This window comes from Aquarana catesbeiana, linkage group LG04 (assembly GCF_042186555.1).
Source record: "Aquarana catesbeiana isolate 2022-GZ linkage group LG04, ASM4218655v1, whole genome shotgun sequence".
Lineage (NCBI taxonomy): Eukaryota > Metazoa > Chordata > Amphibia > Anura > Ranidae > Aquarana > Aquarana catesbeiana.
The window spans coordinates 271,438,614-271,465,455 of NC_133327.1; the positions used below are offsets into that span (position 1 = coordinate 271,438,614).

General features: G+C 43.1%; 1 protein-coding gene across 1 annotated transcript in view; it reads right to left on the reverse strand.

Annotated features, from left to right (window-relative positions):
* Window positions 1-26,842, reverse strand: part of PSMD1 (proteasome 26S subunit, non-ATPase 1) — a 139,198-nt gene that overhangs the window by 17,254 nt on the left and 95,102 nt on the right. The window contains exons 17-21 of the mRNA XM_073626518.1: window positions 20,709-20,823; window positions 20,485-20,601; window positions 5,731-5,833; window positions 5,162-5,331; window positions 4,263-4,355 (exon numbers count right to left, since the gene is read on the reverse strand). Of these exons, the coding sequence (XP_073482619.1) occupies window positions 4,263-4,355; window positions 5,162-5,331; window positions 5,731-5,833; window positions 20,485-20,601; window positions 20,709-20,823 (598 nt within the window). The remainder of the gene's footprint in view (window positions 1-4,262; window positions 4,356-5,161; window positions 5,332-5,730; window positions 5,834-20,484; window positions 20,602-20,708; window positions 20,824-26,842) is intronic.

The window sequence follows — 26,842 nt, forward strand, 5'->3', positions numbered from 1 at the left end:
GAAGATTTTAGAAACTTGGGTGATAAAAAGGTTTTCTTTCTATAATCCCAGAAATAATGCATGTTCAACAAGTAAAATATAATTTGTAAATACCTCCTTGTACTTTAAGGTCTGGTGCTATCTGGCATTTGATGTGAATTATGACATGTTTGCCAGCCTATATTAATCTCTAAAACAACCTCATGCTTTATATAGGTTATAAGGAACATGGATCATCACAACACCGCATCTCTGCATCTGTCAATCTAGAACGGTTTGAGGATATACATTAAATCAAGAAAAAAGGTTTGTACACTTAAGGTCAAAATTTAAATTGTAAAGAAAATTTGCTCCAAAAATCTAGCCAAACACATAGGTATAGACTTGGGATCAGCATCAGCCTAATTTCATAAGACCAGGGGCTAACCGTGCTCCAGCTGTGCTAACACAGGGGGCACTTTCAGCCTAAAAAAAAGGGCTGAAAATCTCGGCTTATACTTGAATATATACGGTATATACACACATACACAGGATATAAAAAGTCTACACACCCCTGTTAAAATGTCAGATTTCTGCGATGTAAAAAAATGAGACAAAGATAAATCATTTCAGAACTTTTTCCACCTTTAATGTGACCTATAAACTGTATAACTCAGTTGAACAAAAAACTGAAATCTTTTAGGTGGAAGTAAAAATAACTTAACCCCCTTCCCGACCAGCCGCCGCAGCTGTACTGCGGCAGTTTGGCTCCCCTGGGCGAAACTACGTTAGTTCACCTTTTGACCACCAGGGGGCATACGCGTCACCGGAGCCGATGCGAGTGTCCTGCGGGCAGATGACTGTCAGGCACCCACGATCGCTCGTAACAGAGTAAACACACAGATTCCGGTTCTCTCAGGGGAGAGGAGACAGGTCGTGTTTTCATACTAAGTATGAACATCGATCTCTCTCCCCTCCTAGTCAGTCCCATCCCTCCCCCCCCCCCACAGTTAGAAAACACCTAGGGAACACCGTTAACCGCCTTGATTGCCCCCTAGTGTTAACCCCTTCCCTCCCAGTGACATTTATACAGTAATCAGTGCATTTTTATAGCACTGATCGCTGTATAATTGTCACTGGTCCCAAAAATGTGTCAAAAGTGTCCGATTTGTCCACCGCAATATCGCAGTCCTGATCAAAAAAAAACACTGATCACCACCATTACTAGTAAAAATAAATAAATAAATAAAATAATAATAAAAATGCCATAAATCTATCCCCTATTTTGTAGACGCTACAACTTTTGCGCAAACCAATCAATATATGCTTACTGCGATTTTTTTTTTACCAAAAATAGGTAGAAGAATACATACTGGCCTAAACTGAGGAAAAAATGTGTTTAAAAAAAAAAAAAAAAATTTGGGATATTTATTATAGCAAAAAGTAAAAGATGTGTTTTTTTCAAAATTGTCGCTCTTCTTTTTTTTACAGCGCGCAAAAAAAAAAAAAAAAAAAAAAAAAAAAAAAAAAAAAAAAAAACGCAGGAGGTGATCAAGTACCACCAAAAGAAAGCTCTATTTGTGGGGAAAAAAGGATGTCAATTTTGTTTGGGTACAGCATCGCACGACCGCGCAATTGTCAGTTAAAATGACGCAGTGCCGTATCGCAAAAAATGGCCTGGTCATTGAGCAGCCAAATCTTCCGGGGCTGAAGTGGTTAAACACTTTGTTGAAGCGCCTTTTTATTTTATTACGGCACTCAGTCTTTTGGGGTATGAGTCTATCAGCATGGCACATCTTGACGGCAATATTTGCCCACTCTTTGCAAAAACACTCCAAATCTGTCAGGTTTCGAGGGCATCTCCTGTGCACAGCCCTCTTCAGATCACCCCACAGATTTTCAATCAGATTCAGGTCTGGACTCTGGCTGGGCCATTCCAAAACGTTAATCTTCTTCTGGTGAAGCCACTCCTTTGGGTCGTTGTCATGCTAAAATATGAAGTTACTCTTCATGTTTAGCGTTCTAGCAGAAGCCTGAAAATTTGTGCCTATAGTGACTGGTATTTGGAATTGTTCAGAATTCCCTCTCCCTTGACTAAGGCCCCTGTTCCAGCTGAAGAAAAACAGCCCCAAAGCATGATGCTGCTACCATCATGCTTCACTGTGGGTATGGTGTTCTTTTGGTGTTTAGCAGTGTTGATTTTGTGCCAAACATATCTTTTGAAATTACGGCCAAAAAGTTCAACCTTGGTTTCACAAGACCAGAACACATTTTCCCCACTTTTTTTTGGGAGACTTCGGATTTGTTTTTGCAAAATTTAGCCGGGCTTGGATGTTTTTCTTTGTAAGAAAAGGCTTCCATCTTGCCACTCTACCTCACAGCCCAGACATATGAAGGACATGGGAGATTGTTGTCACATGTACTACGCAGCCAGTACTTGCCAGATATTCCTGCAGCTCCTTTAATCTTGCTTGGAGGTCTCTTGGCAGCCTACCTGACCATTTTTTTCTTCTCGTATTTTCATCAATTTTGGGGTGACCTCCAGTTCTTGGTAATGTCATGGTTGTGCCTTATTTTCTCCACTTGATGACCATCTTCACTGTGTTCCTTGGCATATATAATGCCTTAGAAATTTTTTTGTGCCCTTCTCCTGACTGATATCTTAACAGTGAGATCCCTCTGATGCTTTGGAAGCTCTCTGCAGTCCATGGCTTTTTCTATACGATGCGACTAAGACAAAGTCAGGAAAGACCTACCAGAACAGCCAAACTTTATTTGGGGTTAATCAGAGGCCCTTTAAATAATGGCAGGTGTGTACTGACTCCTATTTAACATGAGTTTGAATGTGATTGCTTAATTCTTAACACAGCTACATTCCCAGGTATAAGAGGGTGTGCGCACACTTATGCAACATTATTTTAGTTTAATTTTTACTTTCCACCTAAAAGATTTCAGTTCGTTTTTCATTACAGTGTACAGTTTATAGGTCACATTAAATGTCGAAAAAGTTCTGAAATGATTTACCTTTGTCCAATTTTTTTACATCACAAAAACCTGACATTTTATATCCACTGTGAATATACATACATATATACACACACACACACACACACACACATATATATTATATATATAGATATACATACACACACACTTAGTTGATTTAAAGGCTTCAGTTTTGCAGGACTTTTTGTACAACACAAGATCAGCAGAACCTCTACTTCAACCACTGGCTTGAAGATTTCAAAGACCACTTTCCTCTCTCTCTTCATATCATCCCTTACACTTCTACTTTCTGAAGGTTTTATGGATGGTGCCATTGTATTGCTTGTGAAAACCATTTAAATATTGGGACATTGAAGACTACAACAAAATTAAAAGTGTACGTCCAGCCAAACTTTTTTTTTAATACTGGATAAAGGAAAGAATTGGAAGATTTGTTTTTTTACAGCTATCCAGGGCTCTGTTAGAGAGATTCTCTACTGTATCGTACCAAGTACTATAACAAGAACAATTTAATTGAGGGAAAATGGACAATGGGAACACAGACAGCAATCATAAGGTGGTAGGGGTTCTTCCCTTACTCAACTAATTAAAAACAGCTTTTCATCTGCTAAGTGTTCTCTTTAGGATTTTCTCTCCAGCAGAGTCCTGGATGGTAGAAAAAACAGGGGCCTCCCCACTCTATTCAAAATGAAGAGAGGATATTAAAAAAAAAAAAAAAAATAATAAAAGTTTGGCTGTGCATACACTTTAAAGCGGAGTTCTACCCAAAAATGGAACTTCCGCTTTAAGTACTGGTGACCTCCTGACATGCATGTCATTTTTTTTGGGGGGGGGGGGGGGGGGTACCCAGTTTTGACAGGCAACCAGCTCCCACAGCGCCGGAAGATCACCTTCTCCCCCCTCCCTGCAATTGCCCGGCCATTCACAACGCGCAGCGTGGCTCCCGCATGCGCAGTGTGCCTGGCTGTGAAGCCACAGCCGAGCACCCACAGTTAAAATGCTGGTGCTGCAGAGGAGCGAGGCTCCATGCGCCCGCATCACTGGACCATGGGACAGGTGAGTGTCTGTTTATTAAAAGTCAGCAGCTACACTTTTTGTAGCTGCTGACTTTTAAATAGGTGGAACACTATGTACACTAAGTGTAAGTACACTATGAAAGATATCCCAAACTATTCAAGTTTTGCAACAATTAGATGTACTGAGTACACACATTTTTTCACAAAATTCATCCTACAAATGTAATGCATAATTTACAAATACATTAAAGAGTAATAGAGTACATTTAGGTCAGTACCTACCTTCTCTTTTTCTTTTTCTTTGGGTACCTCAAGTGGAGCTGGGTAGGCAAATGTCGAGGGCTTGCAATTTGATCTGTACTGAACTTTAGGCATCTGCAAAAGTGAAAACAGAACTGAAGATCTGTGACAAAAAAGCAAAAAAAAAAAAAAACACAACACACACCCAAAAAAACTCAAGGAACAAATAAACTCTTTCCTATAGCTTTTATAATCAACTGGCTGTGGTGGTTAACATGTTTATTCAGCATACATGCATGTCTATCATAAGCAAGAGTCCAGGCATAGGTCCGTATTATTAAATTGTCAATTTAGGCAGCAGAGGGAGGCAAGTAATGATCAACCAATTATCAGTCGATTAATTATGTCTCCAGAAAATATGAAAGGCCAGAAATACATTCAAGCATTTTATTATGTATCTAAAAAAAGAACCATCTCTGCCTACTGATGAAGAGGTATTTACCAGCTGAATGCCACTTTCCAGATGTCAAGGCCATTAACACTCTGTAAAGTAGTGTCAACCCAACAACATACTTACAGCATCAGATATTTAATCAGTAACATTACAGCTTTAACATAATGAGCTACATTAAAACACGTATCACAACAGACTGAACACCTTTCTGAAAGGAGTACAAAGCAGGAAAGAGTTAATAAATCTCATTAACAGTGCTGTCTGTCATTACTACGAGTTGCTAATGAGTGGTGAGTGATCCTGCATCATAAGGTCTGTAAGAGGATTATGCATTTCTCTTTTAAGTTTAGGGGGACTTGTGATTATACATTTACTGTAACTCATTCACTGCTACAATGGCACTGGAACCCAATCATTTGAAACTGAGAAATGCAATAAACAAACTATCTACTATAGGTATATATGTCATGGGGCTGAAGGCACTCACCTTTAGGTCTTTATTCAGGCCGATGACACAGGTTGGAGTAAAAGATAAAGAAAGGAAGTGTGAAAGGGGGAACCAAAACCAGAACTGAGTGAACACTAATACTCCTACCACTGATGGCATGTGAGTGTGGCCAGTGCGAGACTGCAATGAAATGGTAACATTGTGTCCACCTGCACAAAACAAAAGGAAAAGAACATTTATTCAGCTTCAAAATACAAACCCTTGTAGGAGTAGTTATTAGTTCACTGCAAGAATAAACTGTGTGTGGCAGCGGAAAGGTTAAATCAGCATTTGAAGGCCAGTCAATTCTTTCATCAGAGCAGGGTGAAGAGGGCAGCAGGCAAGGCCATTACCGCCAAGGGGCCAGGTGCAGTCATCTAATATCATTATAAAGCCATTATCTGCTGGCTTCTAGAGAAAAGTAATGTATACAAGTGACATCCCCGCAATGAGAATAACCCCTTGGGCACTGGATGTCTTCCAGTAAAATTGGCTGAAATACTAAGGGCTACGAATTACAGACACAATTATGGATGATCATATCTGCAGACTAAACTATTTCCAAATACCTGCATCAAGGATTCCTTGAGCCAGTATAGCACCAAACTTTGCCATGACATCATCGTGCTTGTCATTAATCACTTTGGAGTACAACTGTCGAAACTGGTTAACCTGAAAAACAAATTTAGGGGGAGAAAATTAAAATCAGGAAGCAAAGCCTGGACAAGCAGTAAGCAAAATCTGTATGCAAAGTGCAACAAAGTGTGAAATGCAGTTATCCACTGCTACCAACCCCAAAGCTTTCTATAGCCAAAAAAAGGACTAGCGAGTGTACATAATTTGCACATGGTTCTTTGCCTTACTAAATTAGACTGTTAAAAGTTTATATCTGCAATAAATGCTATGGCACTTTTCAGTGGTGAATGAAGATTTTGTTTAGAAAGCCATCACATCAGCCAGCAAATTATATGTTTTGATCATAAGCCCTGCTAATTAGATATGCACTTTTACTCTTTAATGCAGCATATAAGTACATTTCACTTAAGGAATGCTACTAAAACACTATAGGTGTATGTAATGAAAGTGACAGGTACATCTCCCAGCACATTCAGCATTCTGAACTATAATCATATCTTCAGGAAGCAAGAACACGACGAAGATGCTCACCAGACCTAATGCTCCGATGGCACCTGTCTGCTTGAAGGACCATGTTCAGGATGCCGGACATGAGTATTGTCATTCCTACAGCTTGTAACAGCATATTGACAAGTAAAGGCGTGATGAGGTCTTTAGATTTACTACAGTCATTATACCATAATTCTTTGCCGGAGGGTGTCTTTCTGACATGAAGGTTTTCCTCGCTCAACCTCCATTTGTTTCATTACGCAATGATCATCCAAGAGGAGGCTGTGGGTGCAAGGATTTAGCTCACTATAAAGATTATGTTCTGTACTGAATCTACCTCTGGACACACAGACTTTATTATCTTTTATAGACTGTTTATTTAATTTTGGCATGAAGTTCTCCCAGACTGCTGCATACCAAGGTGGGAAAACAATCCGTGTCCAAGAAAAAAAACATAGGGAGTTAGGCAAAGAGCTATTTAGAATAAGTGTAATAGACTACCAGCTAGAACAGGCATGGAAAGCTGATGTAATATTTATGAAGGGGAAAAATTCTTAAGTACACAAGCAGTGTCAAGACCATGTTGTAGTGGATCCACAAGTTGTGGTCCACGTGCTTCCCTTGTTACAGCTCATTGAAGTCTGCAAACCTCACTGAGCTGCTTCACTTTGTGCGTCAGTAAAATACAGACAAGCTTGAATTGTAAAGGTCTCCAGAACTAAAATATGAGAATCAAAAAAGTATCCAACCTACAGATATAGGCTAAAAACCGGTAGAGAATTAAAAAGAAAAAACAAAAGGGAACTGAAAGGGTGGGATATGAACAGTGCAGACATAAATGGTTAGGGAAGTCAGTGTGGGATGAAATGAAAGTCTCAAACTAAGAGTGAGATGATGGTGGGGGGTAAAGAGATGGCAAGTTAATTGGAGTTAGAACAAGTCTTTTATTGAGAAAATATATGCAAACCCAAAAAATTTACTTTTCTTTGCTCTCACTACCTTACCAACTGTTAAAAATACCACTGAAAGCATCTCATGTCTAGTCGATACATTAAGTGAAAAATACCTGTTGATCCTGCCAGAAATTGAGTACTGCTCTGTGTCCTAGGCACTCTATAATGCTAGCTCAAGAACCACCAAGGTTATGAAGATTTTGGGGGGGGGGGGTAGAGAGAGAGAGAATGTGTTCTGTAGTCCCAACCTACTTCCGGTCCTAGGATGATGACACTGCTATTCCATAGATACAATAAAGTAAGTGAGCACTATCATCCTAGGATGGGAAGTGTGCTACTGGCAATACAATCAGGTAAAATGGAAAAATAAAAGAAGCCTGAAAAAAGAAAAACGAATGCAGCCATGACATCTAATGCTTGTTATTTAGCTGGTTCATCTGTGTTCATTTTGGTGTGCCTGCCCCTCTGCCTGGACAGATTTTGGACTTCCCTAGGTTGCCTAATACCAATCAAGCTGTGCTCTTAATGGACGATAGAAAAAAATAGGGTTATTTTATTTACCTTAAAATCTTTTTCTCAGAGTTTACTGAGGGCCACAGCTTAATAAACAATAGGCAAATGGGTTCTATTGTCACATACAGGAGAAATGGACACTAGGCAGACAGAAAATTAAAGGCCAGCCACCATGAGGCTATAACCATTCCCACCTCACACCTTATCAGTTATAGCAAGCAGTCCAATCAAAGCATATATGAGGGGAGATAGCTGTGTTCCTCAATGTAGTCTGAGAAAAGGATTTTCTCAGAGGCAAAAGGTGGTAGCAACTAAGAAACAGGTGCCTGGGGTGTGGCCTGGACCGACACGGTGTGAGGAGTGCTGATCGGGAGCTCCGCTTGCTAAAAATCCGTGGTCGCAAATCCTGGGGTTAAGATTGCTTCCTGTACCCCACAATCCAGTCTACCGACATCTCGTACCCACAGTGATCATGTCACCACCTAAAAAGGTGACAGAAACAATCGCAAAGCTGGACAAATATTGACTTAAGCAAAAGGGGGCCTCGGGAGAAAATGGCGCCAACACACCTCCTCATGTGGACTCGGCCGCGGAGGACACTGCACATGTGCTGGAAGCAATCTCGGAGTGCAAAAGCACCTTAACATGAAAAATTAAGGAGGTCAAAATTGATGTGTCACTAATCCGTCAAGACCTGCAGAAGCTCAGAGACCGGGTCACAGAGACGGATGGAAGACGAGGTGCCGCCATTGCAAGTTACATCTGAACGGCTACATCATCAGCTCGACGTGGTCTTAACCAAACAAGATGGCATGGAAAACAGGCTTCGGAGGTGCAACCTGCGGTTCATGGGGCTGCCTGGGGGTGCGGAGGGTACAGACCCCCCTCATCCCTCATTTCTAGAAAACCTGCTCATTTGTTGTGGAGAGAGCCCACAGGCTGGCTGTCAGAACAAACCCCCCCCCCCCCCCCCCCCCCCCCGGGTGCACCTCCCCGCACCTTCATCGCAAAAATGTTGAACTTTCGTGACCGGGATGCTGTCCTCCGCCTCGCTAGAGTGAAGGGCAACACCCCCTTCAAAAACGGTGAGATCAAGGTTTACCCTGACTTCTCCGCGAAGGTCCAGAAGAAGAGGGCGCACTTTACCGAAGCCAAGAGGCAACTAAGGATCCAACATTATTCATACGCCATGCTTTTTCCCGCCAGGCTACATGTCGATGGAGAAGACAGGGCACATTTCTTTGATACACCAAAAGCTGTCTTCACATGACTGGAGGTCAGAGAGGCGCCTGACCGAGCACCCACCTAAAGACACAGCCAACAGACACCAATGTATGTCCAGTCTCTGCCGTGGTGGAAGACACGCAGTACACATCACATCCCAGTGTGCTTTGCACTACTCTCCATTAAGGTACCATGCTTTGTACTCCCTGCCCAATGCCACCCATGCCTCTACATGTTGGCTGGTTCCACTCTGAACTGTCCCCGATGCATCACTCTTCTCCTGGACATACCCACTGCCCCCTTTGCCAGATTATCTCTCTACTACCCCCTCCTCTGTAACTTCTGGGGGTAGGAAATTATTGAAGCCCCGAACATTTGGCTTCTTTTGCAAGCTACCACCCGTTATGATGCCCGAGACTCAAATCCCCATATCCTCTTGCTTCCCCCACGCATGCTATCCTAGAGGTCTAAGACCGGGAGTCTCACTCCTCACGCTGCTGCTTGCTCTGCAGCAGATAACCGTCCCCCTAGTTACAGGAGCCCTAACAGGCCCCGCTATTGTCAGTACCAACTGTAACGTTTGCTATATAGCACAAGCATTGTTTCCCTGGACTGTCCGGTCTCAGCAGTTAGCAAGAGTTTTACTTGCTGGTATTTGATAACATAATCCATGTGCGATACACTGGGGCCCCACATACAAGTATGCCACCTGGGCCCCAGTGGATCACATATCATTGGCCTGTCCTCCCTGCCCTGAGCCCCACAGACGGCGTCACAGGCCCTCTCACTAGCGGGATGGACCAGGACTGCTGGGTGCTGGCTTAGGGTGCCGAGGACACTGATAGATGCTTAACTTGACTATGCCGAATTTGAAATGTATTACATGGAATGTACGTGATATTAGAGCCAGGCCAAAAAGAAATGCAGCCTTATCATACCTCAAAGCACAACATGCAGAGATCATGGTACTGGTGGAGACACATCTCACAGGCCAATTATTGTTGACACTCAAAAAACCATGGGTGGGATGGCTGTACCAGGCTCCTCATACTGCTAACTCCAGAGGAGTCGCAATATTAGTGGCCAAAACGGCACAATTCACTTTACTGACGCTCAGGTCTGATCCCCAGGGTAGGTTTTCATTTTTACATGCTAGGATAAATGTTTGGAACCTCTAATAATGGCAATTTATATACCACCTCCTTTCCAATTTAATGTATTAACAGAAGGCCTTTCGTTTATGTTCCAATTTCCAACGGTTCCGGCGATTTGGTTAGGGGACTTTAATAATGTTGTACATAGGGAATTGGACAGATTGACACTGACGCCCCTCGACAATCCCATCCACCCCCAACACAAGGTTTGGCAAACTCCTCTCCGAACTTGCCCTGATAGACACCGCCATCCTCAAGATAAGGTGTTCTCCTGTTTCTCAGCAACACATAATTCTATGTCACGAATAGACCTAATCTTAATATCCCGCTCTCTTCTCCCACTGCTAGGAGACGTGGGTTTCAGCCTCCGCATCCTCTCTGACCATGCTTCCTATTGGGCTGAACTTCGACTCAACTCCCCCCCACACAACATATGCCTGGAAACTCAACCCCTTTTGGTTAACGGTGGTTCCTGGCATAGAGGTGGTTGGTGTCGAGTGGGATTTCTTTTTTCAAACTAATAGAGACAGCGCCATTTGATGTGGTTTGGGATTCTTTTAAATCCCATGCCTGTATAACACTCTCGCAATGCATATCCAGGTATAGGATAACCTCCTCACAGGTGGTCAGGCAGGCGGAACAAACCCTAGCGGAGATAGAGAAAGATTTCTCTAACAACCCCTCACCATCCACAGCCGACTGGCTAAAACTACAAGCTTGGGTGGTAAACAGTCTCCATTTTGAAAAAGCAGAGAGAAAAATATTCTATTGTAAACAGAGGATGTATGAATGTGGAGAACGGGCGGGACGTCTCCTTGCCTACCTAGCCCACCTGGAACACAGACCACCTTACTGTGGTTTTCCTTCGCAATGCTGATGATATACTGATCAATGACCCCGATATGGTGGCTGGGGAGTTCCGTTCCTTCTTCGCATCCCTGTACTCCTCTACTGTCAACAACCCCAGGGAAGACGTGGAGGCACTTCTAGCTGGCATAGACCTGCCCACACTTTCCCAATCTCAGATTGAGATGCTAGAGGCCCCCATTACCAAGAAAGACATAGCAGAGGCAATGTCCCAACTTAACCCATCAAAAGAACCTGGATCTGATATTCTCCCCCTCAAATTTTATACAACCTACAGCAAAACTCTAGTCCCCAGGCTACATGAACTATTCTCTCATATATTCAAAACCGGCTCTTTACCCAAATCCATGCGTGAGGCCTTTATAGTACTCATACCCAAACCTGGCAAAAATCTAGAACTACCCGAATCATATCGCCCAATATCCCTTCCCCAACTATGCATCAATATTTTGGCCAAGGTCCTGGCGCTACAACTGAACAAAGTGATTCTCACCCTGGGACCAGACTGGGTTTATGCCAGCCAAAAACATGGCATTTAACCTATGCAGACTATATATGAATCTACAAAGCCGAGCGTGACCAGATGGGATCCAGAGTTGTGGTGTCTCTAGATGTCACAAAGGCATTCGACTCAGTAGAGTGGGATGACCTCTGGGAATGTTTGGCACGGTTTGGATTCGGACCCAACTTCATCAGATGGATCCGACTCCTCTATCTAAATCCTGGCGTCAAGGTACTGGTCAATGGGAGGGTCTCTGGCGCCTTCCCCCTTTCAAGGGGCATGCGTCAGGGATCTCTCCTATCCCTGTTATTATATGCTCTAGCAGTAGAGCCCCTTGCATCTTCTCTGCGATCACTACAGGGTATCAAGGGTCTGCGGTGCGGGAGCTTGGTGGAAACAGTAAGCCTATATGCTGATGACATGCTGCTGTACTTAGCGGATGCCGACCCCTCCCTAACGACAGCCCTAGAAGTAATACAAACATTCAGTAACTACTCAGGTCTGAAGATAAATTGGGACAAATCCCAGGTCCTTCCCATTGACATAGGTGCCCCCACAAAAACCCAAGCCTCTTCCCCCCTCATCCGGGTTAGTTCCATGAAATATCTTTGAATAGTAATTACCCACTCTCCAGAAGAATATGTCAAGCTTAACATAGAACCCTTATTTGCGACTCTGAAAACCAAGACACAGACATGGGCCAAATTACCCCTGGGCGTAATGGTCTGTGTAAACTTAATTAAAATGGTCCTACTTCCCAAATTTCTATACGTATTGTGGCATGATCCGGTTTACCTACCCCTCAGAATTTTCAACATCCTTAACTCCTTTGTGCGGGGAAAGACCCGACACAAACTGTCATGGCAAGTGCTGAAGAACCCCACAGATTTAGGGGTTACAGCACTACCTAACTTCAACTTATATTATTTAGCAGCGCAATTATCCCACTTCTATTATTTAGATAAACATGATAAAGACCATTACCTGGCCCTAGTATGATCCCCACGCACCAGCGTGCACACCCACCCCTTCCAAATTCTCTTCAGAGACCCAGCGGACCCTTGGGTACTGGGAAGCTGAAAGTGACTACTGTACAACCACTGTAAAATCTGGGAGGTGGTGAGACGCAGACTGAAAACCCCACCCACGCACTCGCAAACACCCCTCTGGGACAACCCAGGCCTAAAAGAATTATTAATTAACCACACCAGACCATATTCTATGGATCAACCAGGGTGTGATGAACCTGATTCCCTAACTCCATTTTTGTTACCTCCAGCTCTGCCATGCGCTCCAAACTCAATTTGACGATAACCCTCCTAACTTAGAGCAAATTGATATCCTAAGTATAATAATGGGACCAGATTCCTTAAAACTTATCTCAGTATTCTACAACTCTCTTCTCCGCCCAACTGCTACAATACCTGCATATAGATTGAAGGATATAGATGGGCTGGTGACGTGGGGGGTATGGAGGATGTTGAATGGGAGTATACATTGGACACCTGCAAAAAGGTCTCTACCAAGCTTTTGGACCTTTTTCCATCTTATTGGGTCATGCCCAATAATACAAGACTATTGGTCCCACATAGTGAAATTCACACATGACGAGATGGGGTCACCCCTGATGTTATGCCCTAAACAATGTCTACTGGGAGTGTTCCCAGACCTAGACTCAGACAAATTCCACGTTTTATTTCTACAAGAATCACTATTTACAGCTAGACTACTTATAGCAAGAAAACGGTTAAGGGCAATATCACCCACAGTCCAGAAATGGATATCTGCAATTAACAGTGTCTTACCCGACACAAAAGAAATTTATGCCCACAGGGGCTGCCCGGCCAAATATGCGAAAATTGTGGTCTCTTGGTTAGAAAATGCAGCCACGTGCAATGAGACAACCGAATGTCCTCCTGAACATTCAGTTCATTGGTTAATCTGCCCCTATAATATACCCAGCAATTGGAATACCCATGATGTTGGATATAATCACCGTAATTGTGTCATGCATGCATGCAAGAATGTATGAGCTTTGTTGAATATGTTATCTACTTCCACGTTTATATTACTTATTTATTGTGAAGCCAATGTCAATTCTCTGTAAGTATGTACTCTTCTCAAATAAAACAACCACGTTATTTGTAAACAAAAAAAAAAAAAAAAAAAAAGAAAACAGGTGCCTGATTCTGGAAAGCCCACAAAGCACTAACTGATCTGATCATCATCAAATCAGAAGCTCAAATGACAGCTTGTCTAATCCACCTAGCAACGGCAGAGAAAGAAGCATGTCAAGACGTGGTGTGTTATAAGGAGGATAGGATGAATGGATAGTCTTCATATAAAAAGGTATGGTTCCCTGCCGATTGCACACTGTGGTTAGGAACCACCCACGAGGAAGGGGAAGAGGGTGTAATGGGGTGAGGGGTTTATAGAAAGAAGAAAACAATCAAAAAGATCAAGTCAGCAGGTGATAAGAGAAAGTAGTAATGGGGATTGGGTGGGGAAAGGGAACCCCAACACTGCCAGAGTCAGGACCTGAAATAATAGAGGAGGAAGATCAAAGCATGCCTTCTAAACAGAACAATTTATGTCTGAAGGCTTCTGCATTTTTCTTCAGCATGGAGGTGAGATCTTCCATATTTAGCCAAGCCTGAGATGTATCCTTTGGTCTGGACCAACATTTGGCTTTGAGTATCACCAGACTGAAGGTGCATTGGTAGACTTTACAAGAAGTGATTTCTTAGCCTTCAGGAGTGTAGAGATGACCAAGTCCAACAGACCATTAATGCCCAGGACTGTGGCCTCAACAGACATACTATTAAAGCCACAAAATAAGAAGCAGGCTAGAACACTGGCCCTTGGGACAGAAGATCCGAGTGAACCCACTAAATGTCCTCCATCACGGTTCTGTGGAGCAGATGAGGGAGAGTTTAAAGGAGAAAAAGGCATAGAGCAAGCTAAACTGAACCCGTGGGGTCACCATTTTGTCTACTGCGAAGGGACCCTGGACCTAGCAACAAATGTGTCTACTATAAGATCCATTTCCAATGCCCCCCACCTGTAACAAAGGGCTTGAAACCCAACTGGATGAAGAGCCCATTTACCCCAGGTCCAGACACTGAGGACTGATAAAGTTCACCTGCCAATTTTTCACACCAGGGATGTGGATGGCAGACCGGACCAAAACATGCCATTATACCCAAAGAAAGGATCAAGTCTGCTTCCTTTTAAGTGGCATTACTTATGGTGTTTCCTTGATGGCTGATGTCAGCCACGGCCAGCTCATGCTCCAACTGGATTCTCGCAATAGAGGAGTCTGGTGTTGAAAGGACAACTGAACTGCTCCATGCCCCATAGCATGTTGATGGGAAGGTGGGCCTCTTCAAAAGACCAATGTCCCTGTCCGAGAGAACACCTACTACTGCTCCCCAGTCCAACAGGCTGGGCTGCCATCCATCTTAGGAATCTTCCAAGTTTTTGGAGGAAAGGGCTTACCCAACTCCAGTGCAGTGCTGGAAATCCCTGGACCAGGGTCTGTTTGTTTAGGCATGAGAACAGAAGGCAGCAACTGTCTGGTAGACTGTCATTAAAGCAAATAAAGATTCCAAGGTGGTGCCCACCAAAGATAAAAGGAGCTTCTAATTTCTTGTCTATCAGATCCTTAATCACAGGATTATCTATTATCCTCCACTGGGGCTACGAGAGTCTAAGGGTGTTAACACAAGAAACAACAGTATCTACCACAGGAATGATCTTTGCCATCTATGGCCTTGATATGGCCTGAAATTCTGCCCACAACTTCTAACTTTGTGGCAGATGAGTCCTCTATGGACAGGAAAGAGGAAGCTTGGGTGATAGAAAGAGCAGCAAAATGGCCAGGGGAAGGCAAGGAGTCAGATTAGAGGCAACCATCAAAGTAAAGGGTACTAGGGCCCTAACTGGTCCACCACCATCTGAGCTAGGCCCTGCGCCTAAGCTAGTGATCTACCATGCTTGTGAAAGCTGTAAAGGGAAGGCTTGATCTACCGTGCTTGTGAAATCTGTAAAAGGAAGGCTTCAATGCCAAGAACCTAGGGCAGGAATGTTTAAAGGGCTTCCATCCTGTATTCACAACTGTAGTTTTGCAGGCAGACTTAGCAGGGGATCTACTGCCGTCAGGCCATGGACTTGGATCTGAAAAGCACCCTGCAACTAACGCCATATATTGCACCATGTGCCAAGGGGAGTACCTAAAGTGAGATTCAGTATGTCGGCAACATTGCAGGCCAGCACCCTTTCTTCAATCTGGTGGGGTCTGGATACAGTCCAAGGCTCTGCTGAGGAGACAACCGATCCAAAAGCTGCAGTAGGAGCTGCAATGGCTATGGTGCAGCAGGAATATTGATAGAAGAATTGTCCCCAAAGAGAGATTAACCTCTATAGGAGAAAGATAAGCTTCTCTCAGAAGAGGTCCATCACCTAAGGACACAAGCAAAAACTGAGGCTATGAGGGGTGGAATAGGGGTATGTCTCAGCAGTCTTCTTTTTTTCCTAGTGTACAATCACCTAAATGCAGTTGCATATAACCCAGTGATAAGGACTACAGATTCTGTGTCCCATACTATAGGACCAAGAAATACGTTTTCCATGGTCAATTATAAACTTGCTGAAAGATTTACTAGCTTTAAGCATGTCAAGATTACAGAATCTGAAATGCCCCATCTCTCATAACTTGGGATTCAACAGCCAGGCTGCCAAAGCCATAAACTGAGATTCAGGGTGGAAAATCTGTCCTTGAGATAACACGTGTGGCTGAACTGGTGGAGGCCACAGGGCGTTGGCTAACAAACAAGAGATACCACAGTCTTCCAGGCCAATCTAGAGATATGAGAATGTCTGGAATGCTTTTGGCCTTGATCCTTTTAAGTAGAAGAGGTAAACATTTTAGCTGAGAAAAGCATAGATAAGGGTATACTGATCATATAGCGCCACACTCACGATGAGGTTCTTTGTTCTGGAAACAAATCTGCCAGGCTTCTTTCTGAACCAAGAGGTTTGTAAATCTGCATATGGCACTAACCCCCACACAGCAGACATAAGTCCCTGAACATCCCCAAATGGAGAAACCATTCCCCACCAAGTTCAGATATGGTATGTTGAGAAAATTTGCTTACCAGCTTTGCAGCCAGAAAATGTGCAAGACAGAAATTGCTGTCCGCCCAGAACAAAATAGATTGTACCTCAATCAAAGCAGCATTCCAACTGAATGAAGACTGGTTGACCATTTAGAAGTAAAGTCCAGTGAAGTAATCGACAGACCAATTGCTGGTCAACTGCAAAATACTGATTAGAAGTATTAATTCCTACTGAGACCAACAACCCTGAACAGTCAGCAGGTGAAAAACCCTGTCACATTAAATAAGACTTGATTCTAATATGACAATCTTCCATTTTAAGGGAAGAAAAAAAGATGTTTTTAAACCCTGTGAGGTCAAGGGGAGGACCTGTGAGTCTGGGAACTTGGACCTGACTTGGAGAAGAGGAAACTGTTTTTTTCTTTTTTACATGCCCGTGATATGTAATCATTCACCCATTACATTTTTTAAATCATTTTTTTCCAGTGAGGAGCCAAAAATACTGTCCCTGAAAGGGAAGCCATACCAAAACATTCTTTTGTAGAACTGGTCATAAAAAGGCTTATCCAAGACATAACCAGGCTAGCATCCAACTCTCCGTTGAACATACAAGTTTACACTCATCTCATCAGCACAATCAATAAGAAGCTGCCTAGTTCCTGGTTAGAGATTTTAAGCAGTCAGCAAAGGTCTGGGAAAGGAGTGCAGAGCATGGGTTGAAAGGCAGATCCCACTAAGGAGTAGATAGATTGGGAAACTGCTGCCAACTTCTTGCCAGAAGGGTTCTTAAAGGACAGAGCATCTTGTATATGAATGGTTAGAGAGCTTTTAACATGGAATAAGGGTCGAAGAGGAAATACATATATAGAAAGTTTGCATATACAAGAACCCAGCACAGGCACCATACTTGGCACCAATTTAGGAAGAACAATGCTTAATTTAAAAAGAATAACGTTTCCTTTGGTTGATGAAACAGTTGCTGACTGAAATTCATCTGGTAGAATCTCCTCCTCTAAAAGAAGGGGTGGGAGAGGACTCCATGTCCAACAAAGAATCCTATTGGATCACAAATATCACATAGCTCTGCGTCATATTATCCTGGTAAAATGGAGGGTGGACATTTTAAAACCTCTGATCAGGAGGAGTAACAAGTTGCTATAACTGAGAAATAAATCTTTGCTTTACAGAAGACACCTACACTGATAAAATCACTTGAACATGAAGGGTATGGGGAATGTGAGAAATTACCTCTGGCACAGGTGGATCTGACTGGGATTTGTGTGAAATGCAGAACACACAATCCTTCCATCTGCCAAGCACAATTTTACACAGTGCAAATTAGGTCCTGAATAGGTGGCTTACTCACTGTAGCAATGTGACCCTTTAGGAAGTACCGGGAAGAATACCGGGCTACGGAAAGTGACCACTGTCACTACAGGCAAAGCACCAGATACACATGGGCTGTGTCTGCTGCTTAATTTGCCGCATCCTCGATAACATGGCTGTCTGAAGCTCTAGAGCAGGGGGTAGTGAATTAAGATTCAAGGAGGTCCGGTAACTTAAATTATTTTCCGTCCGAGGTCCAAATCACAAGTCTGTGCCATGAAAGATTGTACACGCCTTTTCTTTTTTGGCGCAAGCCTCACTCTCTGGTGATTTTCCTACTGTTTCCGCCACACACTGGTAATAATGTTTCCCCTTATATCAGGTACCCCTACCAGAGTAATTACATTAGGTGCCCCCATCAGACTACCCCCAAAAATCAGTTGCCACCATCAGAGTATGCCCTTATATCAGGTATCCCCATCAGCTTGCCCCCTTACATCAGGGTGTCCCCATTAGAGTGCCCCCTCACATCAGGTGTCCCAATCAGAGTGCCCCCTTAACATAATGTGCCCATCAGTGTGCCCCCTGTAACATAAAATGTGGCCATCAGCATGCCTCTTATTTTATGTTAAGGGGCACACTCTGAAGGGTACATTTATGTTAAGGGGCATGCTGATGGCCACATGTTTTTGTTCCAACCAGAGTGCCCCTTAACATAAAATGTGCCCATCAACGTGCCCCTTAACATAAAATGTGCCCATCAGAGTTGACCCTAACATTAAGTAGCATGTTGATGGGCACATTTTATGTTAAGGGGCACTCTGATGGGCATATTTTGTTGTGGCCATCTGCATGCCCCTTAACATAAACGTTCCCATCAGAGTGCCCTTTAACATTAAATATGCCCATCAGAGTGGACCTTAACATAAAATAAAGGGGGCCTTAACATAAAATAAGCATGCTAATGGACACATTTTATGTTAAAGGGCACTCTGGTGGGAACATTTTATGTTAAGGGGCACTCTGATGGGAACAACAAAATGTGCCCATCTGTGTACCCCTAACATAAAATGTGCCCATCAGTGTTTCTCTTAAAATAAAATATGTCCATCAGCGTGACCCTGAACATAAAATGTGCCCATCAGAGTGCCCCTTAACATTAAGTGGCATGTTGATGGGCACATTTTATGTTAAGAGGTAATCTGATGTGGTCCCCTTAACAAAATATGCCCATCAGCAATCACCTTAGGAAAAAAATGTGCCCCACATACCCTACTTGCAGGAGTCAGCACAATTGGCAAGCTGCAGGGGACGGAAGCTGTGAAATATACCTCGCAAGGAGTGAGAGTCGGGAGCCGCAAGCAGCAGGGGGTCAGGGCATGCACGTAACGTCACGCCCCCAACTCGTGGGCCGGCCAGGGGTGAGAGCTGGAAGCGAGAGCCGCGGTCAGAAGCAGGGGGCGGGGAGCACACATGCGACGTCACTGGTTGCTGGGAGACCCACGGTCCTAGCAAACCAGTGACTGCTGACACTCAGCACTATACTGGCGGTCTGGCTAGGAGCGTTGCTTGGTCCGTACTTGGACCACCGGTGGCCACTTAATGACGGCTGCTCTAGAGGATCCCACTACTCAGTGATAGACTCCAGCCTTAAGCCGGCCATAGACAGTTTAAATCGTGGCCAGTGCAGCAAGAGACCAGCCGAGATTGGAACCATCTATGGGCAGGCAGATTGTACCCAAATTGATTATTATTATTATTATACAGGATTTATATAGCGCCGACAGTTTACGCAGCACTTTACAACAACCAGCACGCACACGCACTACTCTAATGCCCCGTACACACGGTCGGATTTTCCGACGGAAAATGTGTGATAGGACCTTGTTGTCGGAAATTCCGACCGTGTGTAGGCTCCATCACACATTTTCCATCGGATTTTCCGACACACAAAGTTTGATAGCAGGATATAGAATTTTCCGACAACAAAATCCGTTGTCGGAAATTCCGATCGTGTGTACACAAATCCGACGGACAAAGTGCCACGCATGCTCAGAATAAATAAAGAGATGAAAGCTATTGGCCACTCCCCCGTTTATAGTCCCAACGTACGTGTTTTACGTCACCGCGTTCAGAATGATCTGATTTTCCGACAACTTTGTGTGACTGTGTGTATGCAAGACAAGTTTGAGCCAACATCCGTCGGAAAAAATCCTAGGAATTTGTTGTCGGAATGTCCGAACAAAGTCCAACCGTGTGTATGGGGCATTAGAAGCGCTGTCTCATCAAAACCAAAAAAGGAGACACTCCTACCTCTCAACCAAGAACAAGTAGTATTTTCCATTAACAAAAACAAACCTATGTAATTGTATAACCCAGTATAGAGAAAGGAAGAGATCCTAATCTCCCTCACAAGTTCTTAGCCAGAAATGTAAAACAGAAGTTTGCACTATTACAGTCAGCTTGTGAGTGAAAAAGGAAAGTTGCCCATTCACAAAAATAAACCTACATAAAATGTACAAGTATAGCAATAGGGACATACCTTTGGACAAGTAACTTCTGTCTGCTGGATCATGATCAAAGCAGAGGAGATCAGTGCACCTTGACGCACATAATTCACTGGGTCATTTGTCATTGGTTCAAGTAGGTTAATGGCTTCCTGCAATAATGAGACAAATTTTGGTTTAAAAGTTTGCATATTATTCAATGATATATGCTGTAAATGAGGCTTCAGGTAAGAGAGTCAAAAAGAAATATAATTCTTACCTTATTTCCTGTACCAGAGCAGCAGATACCCAAAGCCATGGCTGCTCCATACCGCACATGAGGATTATAGCTTTCAGACAGCAATGATACTACACTTGGACATTGTTCGGGTGTTCTGTAGAAGCAATAGCAACTCTGGGTTAGAATAAGTTCTGGAAAAATTATGAAAGACGTCCTCCGTTCCCTTTCCCCCTTTTGCTCTTCTCACTTTCTTTCTGGTTTCTCACTATTCTGACTCTTACCGTTGCCTCCTATGGAGGGGGGTTGCTGGAGAAGAGCCTCCCCTTCGGTGACGAATTTGGGGACAGGGCACTCTATGCAGTAGTCATTTTTTCATATCATCCCCTATTTTCACTATGTTACAGGATAATTGTGAACGATATTGATCTTTAGTAATTTTTACATGTCTCTAGCCCCTGCGTGGGCAAACAATGAGCTTTTTCTATTTCTCTTGTTTACGCAAAAAAAAAAAAACATATTAAAACGAAAGAAGAGGAAGCTTCAACAACAATCCTATAATCAGTCTTCTGCCTAGAGTGCAACTCAAGAAATATGGCTACATGACACACTGTACTCCAGCGGTAACTGAACAGAAGCCTTAGCTACAAGTTAAGATGTATGCTGAAATTTGTAGTTCCACACAAATATGAATTCAGAGGTTATACAATTTTACAGTATTATAGAGTGGAACTTTACTTTCTCAATCAACATTAACCATTTATTCCTTATGCTGCTAGCTAGCTTTAGTAAATAGATAAAAAACTCAAACTCAAGTGCAGCGCTCATAAAACAAAAAACATAGTATCAGTCCAGTGTCTATAGAAGAATGTCCATGCACACAAAGCAACTCCACTGTGAATTGTAAATTAAATAATCTTCATATAGTATAACAAACTCCTCCAGGTGGGGGAGAAAAAAAAAAACACCTCTGTGCTCCCACACTAGTGCCCAGGTAACTTAGGCTGCTTTCACACTGGGGAGGTAGGGGGCGTCGGCGGTAAAACAGCGCTATTTTTGTCGCTGCTTTACCACGGTATTTGGCCGCTAGCGGTGCGGTTTTAACCCCCCCCCCCGCTGGCGGCTGAAAAAGGGTTAAAACCACTCGTATAGCGCGGCTATAGCCGCGGTATTGCCGCGATATAGCCGCGCTGTCCCATTGATTTCAATGGGCAGGAGCGGTTTAGGAGCGGTGAATACACCGCTCCAAAGATGCGGCTGGCAGGAGATTTTTTTTCTTCTCCTGCCAGCGCACCGCTTCAGTGTGAAAGCCCTCGGGCTTTCACACTGAACAAACAGCGGAGGATGTTTTGGGGTGGTTTGCAGGCGGTATTTTTAGCGCAATAACGCCTGCAAACCGCCCCAGTGTGAAAGGGGTCTTAATGGTGTGCTAGCTGCTGGTTTAGAGATTTTACCCTCTAGTGTAAATTTTTTCATTTTAAAGTTAGTAAACAGGTAAAAAAGTTACATTTGTTTTAAACTTTGTCAGTGAGCACGGAAAAGGGATCACTGGTACGAATGTCAATATTTCACCCCTAATAGAACCTAGAATTACTAGTTGACAAGGACAGGAGTAAACTGGGTAGCAGACTTCCTGAAAAGAGACTACTATCAGCTCCATAATTCTCATGCAAAGAAGAAGTGTCAATTGAATTGCCTGAAAAGTCTGGAGGCTGGTAGCAGAGAGTTTGAAATTTTTCTTATTTGAAAATCAAACCCAGATACCCCAAATGATGAATCAGCTCCAAAACAGACCTTTGCAGGTTCAGGATCTAACCATACCTTTTCCAGGTTTGAACACAGTGTTTGGTTAGGATCTGTGCCAACTGTTCCTTCAAAAGGTGCTTGTCCAGATATCCCACAATGGAGATGACCTGGGAGCATAACAAAGCAAGACCTGGGAGCATAACAAGGCAAGGGGGTGCGAAAGGCAGTCACTGGCAATAGCAATCGCTGATGTGCTGGAAACTGGGACATTCAAGTACGCAGCCTTGATGACTAAGGAGGCCAGAAAGGGTCCCCAATAAAGGGAGACTATGACAGGCCTTGTGGAATCCATGTTGAACTTTTGGTACTGAATGAAGACATTCAAGGCCTTGAGATCCAAGATGGGGCAACATGACCCCTTTCGTTTATGAAAAAGTAATGGAATAAAATCTTTGAAACCTTTCTGAAAACAGGAACTGGGAAGATAATCCTCTGTTCTAGAAGACCTATGGGAGCTGCATGAAGGTCTGCTAATAGCAGTGACACCAAAGGCTGGAAAACATGAAGCAAGGAGAGAGAGAGTTGGGAATAAAAACACTTCGTGAAAATGACCTCCCATACCCAGGCCACAAAGTTTAACAGACCCCCACACTCTGAAAAGTGGGGGCACCCCTTTCATGCTGAAGCGTATATTTCTGCAGGTGTGAAGGATTTAGGGGCCAGGGGTTTGCAGTTGAAACTGCTCCTGAATTGGTTTGGCTTTAGCATCTAAAGCTTCGGTGTAACAAAATGAACCATTCTTTTCCTCAGAGAAGGGAGGCCTGGGCTTTTTTAGCTGGGAGTAGAGTAACCCCCTTTACCCTCAATAACATCCTTGTTAGGCAACTCAGAAGAGACATTTCCCCTTAAATGGCATGCTCTATAGACTATAAATCATGTTTCAAATTGAACCAAAGCAAAAAAACAACGGGTATAATCAAAAAAGTCCACTTGATTAATATACTTCTCTACCACTCACCATGTGAGGTGTTGTCACAGTAACCATAAACTGTGGACAAAAAAAAAAAAAGGGGGGGGTTATCTCAATGACCGTCTTTGGGAAGGCATAGCGGTTACTATGTTTAACAAAGGGTAGTTCTGAAGTGGTATCTAGAAAAAAAGTTAATTTTATTGACCAGCAGTAAAAAAAACGCAACATGCTACACTCTGCTTGGTGTGCAGCTTCACAGTGTCACCTATGTTGTGACGATACCTCAATAAGTGCTTCGTCAAAAACAGACAAGGTCATACATATAACATAACAGTGCTAACACATTCAAATACACAAAATGTATAATCATATTGCATCTGCTCTGTCCATAGCTCCGAGAACATTCTCAGGGCTATGGACAGACCATATGCCATACGATTAGAAATGCTGGTTGTAAAATGGTCCACTCATGCGATAATTATCGCCTGACATCCCGTTTGTGCATTAGTAACAGGCAACCGGACGTTCCCTTGCGTTTTTTTTACTGCTGGTTGATAAAATTTACTTTTTTCTAGATACGACTTCAGAACTGCCCTTTGTTACCCATAGTAACTGCTATGCCTTCCCAATGACTGTCATTGGGATAACGCCCTCTTTTTTTTTTGTTCAAATTGAACATGCCCAATACACTACAAACCCTGACTCAGGTATATCAATTTGCCATTCCACAATTTACACATTTAAAATTATCTCTAAGCAGCCTTGTATTGCCATTGCAAAATTAGCTGCATATTCTATCAATTTATTTAAAAAGCATGACAGTCAAGTATCAGCAGCTTCAGAATGTCAGTCAACTTGAGCTATAGAACACAGCTCCAGTACGTAGTTGAAGAACCAGTGATTTTAAATGGTGCCGAATGGTGGGTGAAAACAAAAAAAAAAAACAAAAAAAAAAAAAACCACAGAAACTTAAGTCCTCACTAAGGGTCTGAGGGCTACAACCCCCTCCACATGTGCTCAGTGGTCAAAGGTGCATATGCCTCAATCCAGAGAGGACATTCAGGCTGAGCTCCCAAAAGCTTTTCTAGCCTAAATTCTGCTTGTATTTGTAATTTCTTTGACACAACTATGCAAGAGGCCGCATACCGCTTCCCCATGTTTTCTAGTGTCACATGTGGCAGTCATGAAACCACCAAATCCTTTTTACAGAATTCAGAGATTAGACCTGCCCAATGGAAGCAAAAAATCTATGCACCTTTTCTACAATTCCACAAGGGCCTTTCACACATATGTATACATTTTTTTAAGCAAATTTTGTGGAACCTTTTTCTTTTTTTTTCACAAAAAAAAACATAAGAGGTGCACGTTACAGTAATTCAGGAGTGTAAAGCAAAGGCAGGTATATAGTACACAAGCAGTATACATATTGATTTAAAGCGGGGGTCCACCTATCTATCGTTTTTTTTTTTTTTGAGTTCATTCACAAACTTTTCTTCTCAGCATTACATACTCACATATTGTGTGTAATATGTCCGCCTGTGTCAGATTTCGTCGGAAAGAATAACATATTATTCACTGCAGGCGGTTTCCATCTTCATTGTGGGCATTTGAAGCCCACAAGCATTTATTTCCTGGATGTGGTGAATGCTGTGCTCCCAGCATTCACTGCTCGTTCCCGCACATGCTCAGTGGCATCCTGGGAAGCCTGAGACTAGCTCCCAGGAGTCTGGGAGAGGCTAGAAACACGCCTACTCCCACGGGAGGAGAACCAGGAAGTGCAAAGAAGAATAGAAAAATAAAAGGTAATTACGGCGATTTAAATTTTTTTAAACGGCATGTCAGCATCTAGGCAAGGAAGAGAATACATACAGATATTGTTCAAAATTTGGGTGGAACTCCGCTTTAAAACAAATTATGACATGCCTTTTATGCACATTTTAAATGCGTGGCTTTTGTTTCTGCAACGTGAATGAGAAAAATTTATGAGAATAAAGATTTTCCATGTGTTTGAATACTATCAAAGTATAGACAAAATAAAAAAGGCAATGATTCAGTCTGACAACAGCTTTAACACATCGGTTTTTGTTTTCACCAGTCTCCTCATACTATAATTTTATTACCTGATGATATTGCAAGTAGGTTATTCTGATAAATTTTTAACAAGGTGACGACACTATTCACTCTGCAGTTAACTCACGGATTAGTGTTACCCTGCAGACATGGTAGCCTTATGCCCTGTACACACGATTGGACATTGATCAGACATTCCAACAACAAAATCCATGGGATTTTTTCCGAAGGATGTTGGCTCAAACTTGTCTTGCATACACACAGTCACACAAAGTTGGTTGGAAATTCCAAACATCAAGAACGCAGTGACGTAAAACACGTACGATGATACAAGAAAAATGAAATTCAATAGCCAGTGCTGCTCCTCTGCTTGATTCCGAGCATGCGTGGTACTTTGGAATTGTGTACACATGATCGGAATTTCCGACAATGGATTTTGTTGTCGGAAAATTTTATAACCAGCTCTCAAACTTTGTGTGTTGGAAATTCCTATGGAAAATGTGTGATGGAGCCTACATACGGTCGGAATTTCCAACAAGGTCCTATCACACATTATCCATCGGAAAGTCCTATCGTGTGTACAGGGCATTAGATGAATATGCATATTTAAATAGACGAGAATTGCTGAATTAAAACAAAATCAATAAAATAAAAAACACAATCATCTACTGTATGTGGATGCAGCATTGATCCAATGCCGCAGCTGTCTCCCGCCGGCTCTAAGACCAGAAACCGAGTGATCACATGACCACTCAGTTCCTGGTCTTTACTGAACAGAAAGTGGTGACTGTTAATCACCAGCTCTCTGTTTTGCCCTTTCAGCACTTACTGGAGCACCAGGCTGTGCAGGCTATGGGAGCGGCTGGTTCTGGCTCTGATGCGCGGAGCCAGCTGCTGTTCAGGCATCTAGGTGGATCCGAAATAATGTTTGTGGTCCTTCCAGAGGTTGGAGTGGCTCTGTGATGTCTCTGGGTCACAGAAGTGCAGAACAAAAGTGCTCTCCTATATGAGACCCATATGAAAAATATGGGGGAAAAAAAGCTTTGGCCATTGTTCTTTAAAATAAGGCCCCTTTCACATGGGCGCCTCCGCCAAGCGGAATACGCTTGCTCAACGGGGGATCTCTCCACTGATCAGGTGGATGACAGGTCCGTTTCCACTCCGCTATGCAGAACGGACACAGTCCCACTTTCCTCTATGGGTCAATCAGATGGAAACGGACCGCCTGTTTCCATCTGATCTGCCGGATGGATGGGGAATAGGACAACCATCCATCTGTTTTTGGCTGACAGGATCGGATTGGATGGCGGTGGGTGTCCGCTGACATCCGCCACGCCACAGAAGAGACTGGAGGGTTTGATCAGGTTCACCTGAAAAACTGATAGGTGGA